General features: G+C 40.2%; 1 protein-coding gene across 2 annotated transcripts in view; it reads left to right on the plus strand.

Moving 5' to 3' along the window:
• LOC138051231 (uncharacterized) overlaps positions 1-9,997 on the plus strand; it is a 46,986-nt gene that overhangs the window by 13,210 nt on the left and 23,779 nt on the right. For both annotated transcript variants that reach the window (XM_068897391.1, XM_068897392.1), the window contains exons 11-23: positions 755-841; positions 2,020-2,109; positions 2,550-2,606; positions 3,494-3,628; positions 3,716-3,794; positions 4,124-4,275; positions 5,239-5,373; positions 6,116-6,213; positions 6,329-6,515; positions 7,321-7,425; positions 8,212-8,300; positions 8,793-8,929; positions 9,670-9,845. In XM_068897391.1, the coding sequence (XP_068753492.1) occupies positions 755-841; positions 2,020-2,109; positions 2,550-2,606; positions 3,494-3,628; positions 3,716-3,794; positions 4,124-4,275; positions 5,239-5,373; positions 6,116-6,213; positions 6,329-6,515; positions 7,321-7,425; positions 8,212-8,300; positions 8,793-8,929; positions 9,670-9,845 (1,527 nt within the window). The remainder of the gene's footprint in view (positions 1-754; positions 842-2,019; positions 2,110-2,549; positions 2,607-3,493; positions 3,629-3,715; positions 3,795-4,123; positions 4,276-5,238; positions 5,374-6,115; positions 6,214-6,328; positions 6,516-7,320; positions 7,426-8,211; positions 8,301-8,792; positions 8,930-9,669; positions 9,846-9,997) is intronic.

Consider the following 9,997-nt stretch of genomic DNA (forward strand, 5'->3'; position numbering starts at 1 on the left):
AAGTAATACAGCCTTAACCATTTATCGATGCTAGCTTTCCGCCGAAAATGTACAAATATATTAAAGACTTAGCATCACGTTTAATTGACGTCGGCCTGTCTTTTCACGTAAAACGGAGTTAAGCTCAGGCGTAAGACTTAAGCTTCGCGTAACTCATGGCAAATCTGCTAATCTTGAGTATTTAGTAACAAAACAAAAACTCGGAGTCTCTTTAATCATTGTTTGTAGAAAAATAAGCCATTTAGAATGATAATCCTTACCTGTCAAATTTTGCGCGTTTTGAGGAAATTGTTGTGCGAGCCAACAGAGATTCTACGTGAGTTCATGAAGAAAATATTAATTGAAAAAATTGCGGTAAGGAGTCAGTTATGAACTTCTTTGACTTACCGGAAAATGGTTTTGGGGTTCTTTTTTTCCACAAACAGCTAGTTATGTAGAAGAAAAACGGGAAAAAATTCCATTTTTTCGACGAGGGCGAAAGTGCCTTCTTTAACGTAGAAACCAGCAAACGCGAAAACTGGCGGGAAAAAATCATGGTCACGTGGGCACTTTTGCGTTCGCATTTCACGTTTAACGTGATATTAAATCTCTCTATCATTTAGGCCTTTTAAGGCCTATTTTATTATTTTATCATTTAGGCCTTTTTAGGCCTTTAACTTGTGAGAGCTTACGGGACTTAAAAGTCCCGTAAGCTCTCACAAGGTCATGTCAACAGAGTCAACAAAGTTGACTTCAAGGTTTCTTTCTTTGGCAGGATTGGACTCTTGACCAAAAGCTGGCACAGTTGGCGGTTATATGCGACACAGCAGGTTGTAAAGACACGGCTAAATGAAGTCGCCAGGTACCGTTAGAGAATCATTCTTTTAGAGTTTATTTAAACCTCGTGAGCATGAGTGTTGATTTTGTTCATTAGAATGCAATTAAGCGCTCTTTTAATGTAAATCAATAACTGGACAGTGTGCCAAAGAGAACACTTAACCTTTGCTATGCCCATATCATCCTCTGGATTATTAGGGAGTTTAAGAAACCCGGCGGCTACAGCAACGAAAGCGTCACTTCAAACTAATAGTTTGAGCTATTCTAAGTGTCTCACGATGTTTCCATCTTGTTTATGTTGTACAATATTGACGAAGTTTGCTACAACCAGATTGGTACGTACGGATTTGAAGCAAAGAGAGAGAAGGAAAGATTCGTTGTTGTTTTGTCCACGTTGTCGTCAAAATGTGAAAATTGATCATTTTACGTTGTTGTTTATATAATAACCCAAGTTATTCACGGATTTTGATTGGTTCTTGCCTATGATCTATTAGAGGACAGACGCACGATTGACGTCACCATCAGCTTTTATGCGAATAAAGTTTAATTCTTTATTATATAAAACAAATTGATTCCATGTTGCCGTGGGTCTGTTCAGTAATAGATCACAGAAGACGTCAAAATCGGTGGCACACTCGGCTATCGCCTAGTGTGCCACTTTTTTGTTCTTACCACATTTTGACGTCATCTGTGATCTATTACTGAACAGACGCACGGCAACATGGAATCTATTTGTTGTTTTCACGAGTGCAGGAGAGAAATGGACAAAAATGCTTGCCGCACATGCGGCACGATCAGATTTTTCCTCTTTTAACCAATAATATTACTGCTTTTTGGCGTTGTCGTTGTCCGATAGCCGTCGTCATTTCTTAAACTCCCTATTGTCAGTGGATATCGTGGCATTTTAGAGGACAGTTTACACGGACTGTGAGGGAGTTAGACCTAAGAATGGGTCATCTTACAGTACATGTAGCACCATGTGTTTTCTCTATATAGTATTTTTGTAAAATTAATAGTTGTAGTTGGCCATAGCAATAGAATCTTTACAGTTCCTAAGAGGTAGGAAGATCATCCTAGCACCTTGTAAACTACCATCTCTCGGAACATCCTAGTACTTAGGCATAAGAAGACAAATATGGTGAAGAACAGCCTTGGAGAAACTACACTTGAAAATGACCACCTCCAAAACATTTTTCACGACAGGGTTCACTATGAAGAACACTTACAAGCCAGGATTTTTGCATTTTGGAAAGTCAACACACATAAGGCATTGGTGGCGAGAAATTTGACCTCGTGAGTATAAAGATGTTTGTATCGCTGAATTTTAAGACTAACAAAAAGTCAATTATATCCTTTGTTGAAGTCAAGAGTGGGTTTGGTTGCTTGTATTTTGGGACATGGTATTGTAATAATTGCTTTGTAATTGAAAAATGAACACACACTTTTCCCTTTCATCCTACCTTGATGTTGACACACTTTTGCAGCTAAGTGTCTTTACTCATATAGTACCGGTTTCCTTGAAATTTGGGTAAAACTAGTGTCCAATATTGTAGAATTAACTACTCCAAGTTGTTGCCGCCCCCTAGACGATAACGCGAGTACCTTCTTAAATACTTGGGTGTGATGAAACAGCATATAGTAAACCTCAACCTTCAGAATTCATTCAGATCTTAAATCTCATGCAATACAATCAAGGTCATAACATGTATCTATCATGTCCTTTCTCTGTTTAGAAAACGCATTTTAATCAGAGCCTTCTATTGCTGGAAGAATTGGGCAGAATATACAAAGTAAGTTTTTCTGTAGAAAAGTTAATATTTTTCAGAATCATGTGCCATCAAACTTCTACTTCGATCAGATTTAGTTTCACAGTTTAGTCACCAAACACTCAATTGACAAACTTGGTATAGTGAGAGGCCTTCCCGAATTTGAAGGAATTGGAAAAATTGTTTTCCGTTTAGAACTTAGAGCGAGTTTCAATTGAGTGTCGTAAAACCAAAACCAAAGTAATTACTTTAGCCAATCAAAAAGGACTGAGACAATCCGGCAAACCAATCAAAACTCGAAGTAATTACACGTAGCCGACACAAAGCGCGGGAAAATGTGCACGCGTGAGCCACGATTGGTTTTGGTTTTACTTCTGATTGGATGAAAAAATGGCGCGAGAACTTTGAACCAATCACTGAGTGAAGTAATCATAAACCAAAGTAATTATCTAATTACTTTCGACACTCAATTGAAAACCGCTCTAAGACTGAGGAAAACAACATAATCACTGAACATAGATGACATGGTACGATGTATATTTATCGATGGTGACTTGGCATACTCGCGAAAATTTTTAGTACTCATCAGACCTATGGGAAGGTGAACCCTTTATAACGTACCAATCCGGCATGTTCGGATGCTCTGCCATTGAGCACTAGTTTCAGTTGACAAACGTCATGCGGTATTACCAGAGCTGAATTTCGAAAGGGGGCAGTCTTAAAAAAATTCAAAGGAGAAGTGAAATGAAGATAAAGTGTTGATTATAAATTAAACGCCAAGACCTTCGGACACGTTTTGGACGTTTTGGAACTTTTTGATCGAAGCCGTACCTTCTGCCTCCTTTCTCAAAGGTTTTTTTGTTTAATAATTATTGCGCTCCTTATCGCTCCTCTCAACAATTTTTTTTCAGGATCATTCGACTGCGTTTCCAGAGCATGTGTAAAGAAAATCATCGTCACAAACTTGTGAAACAAAGTTTCCATCACTGGCGAATCCGCTTGATGAACAGGAGAGCGGATCGAAGTTTCAATGACGGACTTCAGAGGTGACTTTTTTGCACGATTCAGTGAGATTCTTTGTGGAATTTGAGTTGCAGACATTTAACCAATTGAAATGCTTATTCATTTTGCAGAAAGATCTTTAAGTTGTGGTTTCTACGATACAAGCGAAACGTCATTCATCGTCATCTCTGCAAAGCCTTGGCTAGAAAGGTAAAGCGGAATCGATATTAAGAAAAAAAGTTCAATCTTGTTCAGCAGCGGTCACCAAGTCTGTCTTTGGAAAACAGGGCATTTAAGACGATTTCTGTTTAAGTAACCTCTTTTTCTGGGTCCGTATCCTTGTTTTTCCACTTAATGTGCGGCCTTAAGCTTCGTGGTTCATTGGCACATTCGCGTCATTTAAAATAATTGAAGTAGAAGAGCAATATGCGATATACTTTGCAGAGTATAGTTGGCTCCCAATCTCTTTCAGTGACGTGTACACTTTTATAAGTCACCTCTTTTACATGAAAATCTCAATGTTATTTATTTTTTTTCAGGGAAAAAAGCGTCGCTTTTTTCACAAATGGTCAACCTACACAAAACTACAAACCGAAAAAAGAGAAGCATTCGTTGGGACACTGGAGCACATGCTCACCAGAACCGTGTTTAATAACTGGAAACAGCACGTGAAAGGAAAACAGTTACTTAGGTTAGTTTCACCTAAAAGTATTTCTGTTTGTGTTCAGTAGTAGTCTCCAGGAAACTCCCCTTAAGTCCCGTAAGTCTGGGTAGGGTCTTCCCTCTCGAAACATCAAGCCGTAGTTGCCATTTTTGCCGGGAAGAATGGGAGAATCTTTTTCCTCACTTTACGTACTTTCGTAAGTGTAGTGTTATTTACTGATAGGTCAGCCAATAAATCAGCATTTGGAAGTCCGTTGAATATTTAGCTGTATTATTTTTCTTGTTCCTAATATCATTTTGCGTTGCGCAAAGTGTAGATTTCATGTTTATCGTTCACGTGTGAGGATACTGATGTCGTCATGGTTACGAACATGTCAGCTAATAATATCAGTGCATCCTGTTTACGAGCTAAGTCGTGCGACCGTTGTTGTCATTAATTAAATTATATTTTTGAAATATCAGTAAAAGAATAACTTCGAGATACGAAGAGAGTGAAACTACCGTCGACTTTTTCTTCAGCTCTAGACTCGAGCTGATAATTACATCTCCGAGAGATACATTTTGTACCATCAACATATGAAGATAACATTCGTATCCCCGCGTGATCATGTAATATCGCTATCACTGTGCCTCTGAAAATTTGAGCCCGAGATACTAGATTATCCTTGCTTTACTTAATGCGGAAATGAAGTAGATTGCACGAGCTGATTGGCGCACCCACTAATAGAGTGTTTTCACCTGACTTCAAGGCGGCCATCTTGGTGTCCCTAAATAATGGAACGGCGGCCATTTTGTTGTACCCAACTAATCCTCTGGGAATTGGGGTCTGTTGTCATGCAAAAGTTTTCTTTTGTTTCTGTGGAAAAACAAGGTTACTGATCACGTGAGAGAAAACACTCTATGCGTCAATTTTTATAGCTCATATTTGGCGAAACATCAAAACCGGGTGAAGGCTTAATATTGCAGAGATTGATTTCGCTTTTTTTTCTAGGCACAAGGAATTGCAGTTGACACAAAGGATGAATCAACATACCACACGAAAAATGATGGATCGGTGGATGTTTGCGATGAAGATTGTTAGTTTCAGAAAGAGAGCGAAGAGAAACTGGTCTTCGCGCTGTACAAGGTGAGATATCAATCTGGATAATTGCTATGCAATTACATCGGATTCCAGAAACGCAGACTTGAGCTTTTTTTTTTTTTTAGAGCGCTGCCAGCAAACAGCCCGCAGTCATCTGTACAAATTGCTTACTTTGCTAGTGACTTTTACGCCATCCACGCTGCTATTGATTAAAATTTGACTGTCTCGTCTGTGCGCATTCTATTTTCGTTCTGTTAAAAGTGGAAATTAGGGTGTCTCTTTTTTTTAAAAAAACGTTTTCCTTCCTTTCAGCTCAAAAGATACTGTTATCTTACATACTGCGAACGTGAGCTGAGAGCATTGTGGCTCGAAACAAACGTGTCATCGGTCATGACATTCAACGTCAACTAAAGTTTAGTGCCAGTCACTGTGAATGTCTCCTCTTCACTGATTTTTACATCTGCAATTGGACGTTAAATTCTTGGGACCTTTGGCGACAATCTATGTCTCTCTCCACCTCACTTTCCCCCCCAACAAACAATTTTGAATTTTCTGCGCTGTACACCCCGTTTTTGTGTACTGCCCCAAGGAGTTTTGTCCCCATTGTAGACTAAGCCCGCACTGCCGGAGATCCCAGAGCGGGAAAAATGGCTTTGAACGCGATTTCTTTGCAATAATCATAACTGACTGAGGTATCAATTTGGAAATCAACATTTTTGGAATCATAGATAAAAGATAGGATTATAACTTCAGCTCCCCTTTAAAATGCTTGTTTTCCTTTTAACAGAAAAGCCTGCGAAGCGTGGAAGGTTCTACTAAAGAGGAAATACCTGGTACAAAGATTGATTGATAACCGGAGCATCTGGGAACAGTTAATGTTGAGAAGTACGTTCTGAAAGCTAATGATCCTTCCGACCTCGACCTCGCTTATACGTTCAGAATCGAGTGGTATTTTTAAATAACACTTTCCGCAATGCTTGCATTTCTTTGTTCATCTTAGGAATGTTCAAGAAATGGAGACAGCAGAAACGAAAGGTGGACACAGAAAACGAAAGGGCTTTCAGAGCCCACGCTATTCTGATGCGTAATTGTAAAGCTCGAGTTCTACAAGCCTGGAGAGTTGTGAACCAGGAACAACAGATCATTTCGCCCATGGTTGCGAGAAGAGAACGGAAAGAAATGACCAGGTAGGAGTCCTTTTAGTCTGTTCCAGACGCTTTTATTTTGGGAAGGAATAATAGCATACATGAGATTATTTACATGGGAGCTCTCCCAGTTGGTTTGATAGCCCAGTTGGTAGAGAAGGCCAGTGCAATCGCAAAGTCATTTGTTTGAGCCCCGTTCAAGAGTGAATATTTTCAGGCTTTCACCGCAACTGCTTAAAGGTCCGAAGAAACGGCTTTAACGTTCGCTTCAACATCCGTTCGACTTTGTTGAACAGCGATGTTGAATGAGTTTAAAAGCGTTTAAATTTTGCTTCAACAACTATTCAACATTTTTTGTTGTTATCGCGAATGTTGAATGAAGTTGAAGCCATTCCCCTCCCCCCTTTCCCCCCCTCCCTCCCCTCTTTCAACATTGTTAGGTTTGCACATGCGCACTAATCGGTCAGTTAATGACGTATCCCATGTCCGTATCCATAGTAACAACTGCGCCTGCAGCCTGGGACTGAATACAAGGCCTCTCGTAAAATTTTGTTGAATCAAATGTTGATGATCTGTTGAAACGGTTTGCCAACCCCAGCGGTCAACATCGCTCAACAAAATCGAACGGATGTTTAAGCAAATGTTGAGGTTGTTTGCGCGGGTCTCAAGTTGCGTCTTACCTGCGATGATCTCCAAGTCTTATGCATTATTTTGTGGAAAGTGGCGAACTAAAAAATATCTCGCAAATGAAAAAATGTTTCATGTCTTTTTAAGTGAGTTAACTTGAAAGTCGCTCGTGGTGTTGATGCAGGGTTTGTGCGTGAAAGTTTTTTTTCTTTAATCGCAGGGTCTTTGATGCATGGAGATTACATGTCCATCGACAAAAGCACATTGTCGATCAAAAGACAAGAAATACTGAGAAAATCCTGGATAGATACTTCTTGTTTTGGAGGTAAATGTGAAACTTCGTCGGACGAGCTTACCATAATTTCTTTGTTTCCTCTTGCTTGCACGCATGCGTGAGTGTGCGCGCGCGTTTGGCGGCTTGTTCGTGTAGGCTTGTCTGTGTTACTAAGGAAGCACTCACCTCTCACCGTCGTTAACTGTGTTAAAATCTTCTTGATGACGCCATTAGTGAGCCGAGATTGTATTACTTGGGTCTCTAGCTCTGGTCCGGTTTTTTTGCCTGAGTAAGCTCTATCATTTTGACTTTTTACAGACCCACCAATATTAGCTACCTGCGGGCTAATTCCAAGTAATAAAGATTGTTGTTGTTGTTTTTCCTGCTCAGCCAAAGCCAACCCGCAGTTAGTTCTTGCTAGGGGAAATTCCTAATATTGCTAACTTCGGATATTCCCCTTTTATTAACCGCGCTTATTGGTTTGTTTTTTCGATCGTTCTTTCATTTGCAAATACGTGTGCGTTCGATAGCTCAATTTGTTGGGCTTAACATCAAATTGACCTTCTCCTAACTGAGTGGCTTCATAGCTGAGTTGGTCAGTGGAGCATTGCACCAACATCGCAGACGTCATGATTTGAAATCCCGTTGTAGCCGCTTGGATTTTTCAGGTGTCTATTTAAGCAATAGAGGACGTTTTCCGTGTTTCCATAGCCTCATCTAAACACTCGGGGGAGTTGGGAGAATTCGAGACAGTTATGCAAACCCGAGACGCATTCATTCAATATACATGAACATTTATTTCAAACAATTTATCAATGTCTTTAATGTTCGCTACAGGGAGCGAGCTTATTTAAGCGTAAAAGAACGAGAAGTTCAAGAAACAATGCAGGAAAGGAAATTGTCAAGAGCATTCACAGCCTGGAAAGGTGAAATCGAAAAATCTGAAAACTACTTTATATATTACGTGTTAATTACTTGTATTTAAAACTATATCAACAACGACAATTTATTTGTACTCTCTTTTACCTTAATTACAACGTTATTGATTAACGTAAGTTTAAAACCATCCATCCAACTTGTCAAAAAAGGGCGGTTACACGGGGACCACTGAGGGCTCACACGGCCAGAGCATATCGCGATGCCTGTGGCATAAGACGACTGACAAGAGTTGCCACTCCTCCCTGGACGGGATGCTAGTCCATCCTAAGGTTACCACCAGAAGTATGCTGTCTGTACCGATTTATACACCTGGGTGGAGAGAGAGTGTAAGGCAAACCAGCTTCAAATCTGCTTCTTTTTTTTTTTGCATGGCTGCGTTCAGTAGACAGTCCTTTTGAGTAAGGGAAACATCACTTGATATTTGTCTGGTTTGTAAGGATCCAATGCATATAATTTTCCATCATTTTCAATTTTGACAGCCTATATGAAGGACCAGCGGCATAACAGACTAAAAGTGCGCGCGCGCAAATTTCAAGTGATGGAGAAGTATTACAGTGCATGGAAGCACAAAGTCCAAATCAGGGCGGAGGAGAAAGTAGAGGAGACTGGAAAGGAGGTAAATGCCAGCGGTGTGGTTAATGCATCTTCATGTAAACGTCCCTTCGCGTTCAGGCAAATTTTTCGCATCATACCTTAACGCGCCCTCTCTGGGAGAATTTCGTGTAGGTTTGAAGAGAAATTATGCATTTTCGGATAGTAACGAGGGCATGATAGAAAATGTTGTGCGTCTCAGTTTCAATTTTTTGGCCTTCCGACTTCCACTTTTGAAGCTTTACTGCGATGTGATATTAGAGTCGTGAGAACTAGGCTATTCGTTATTTTCACATTCCCCATAATACACTTTGTTTGCCCCCAAAATTTTGCATAAACCATTGTTTTCAAATGCTCTTGGGAATATGCAGTGTCCCAAGACCATTCGAAAACAATGGTTTATGCAAAATTTGGGGGGCAAACAAAATGTATTATGGGGAATGTGAAAGTAGCGATTTACCTTACATAAAAACCCGCGCGTAAGGACCTGCAGACTTTAATTTGGCATAAAGTCGTAAATGGTTTGAACCCAGAGTCATATCATAATTTAGTTGATGTACGGTAAACAGGTGAGTGAAGTCCTGAGAAGGACTGTTCAGCGTGAGGATGATATTGACGACAGACCTGCTTCAAAGTCGTATTCAGACATTTTTCATCGTTTGTTTTCAAGGGCCTTGGCCGTGATGACTACTACGTTTTCGAAAGACGTGTTTTTAGTAAAGTTTATTCTAATCACCCTGATTCTTTATGCTTTTCCTTTGACAGGCGCGAAATGCACTTTTAATCAGGTGGTCTTTCAAATTTTGGCGGAAGTCGGCGGGGCAACAGAAAGTGCTTCGTCTCCGACAACAAGAAATGGCTGACCAGCTCTGCAGAACGATGGTTATGAAAGAGGCCTGGATGGAGTGGGTCAGGCGTTTTCGCGCGGAGGAGTTAGCAAGGTAAACACACTTTGCATAGAAAGACTTACAGACAATTTTGGCTCCGTGAAAAGATTAACTTTTCCTGGCCAGTGTAATTTACAGCTCTTTCTCTGGGAGTTTCACGCTTTTGGTTCTGGAAAGGGAGTGTTTTAGTTATTCCACTGACTTCA

Source organism: Montipora capricornis, chromosome 6 (genome assembly GCF_036669925.1).
Source record: "Montipora capricornis isolate CH-2021 chromosome 6, ASM3666992v2, whole genome shotgun sequence".
Classification (NCBI taxonomy): Eukaryota; Metazoa; Cnidaria; class Anthozoa; order Scleractinia; family Acroporidae; genus Montipora; species Montipora capricornis.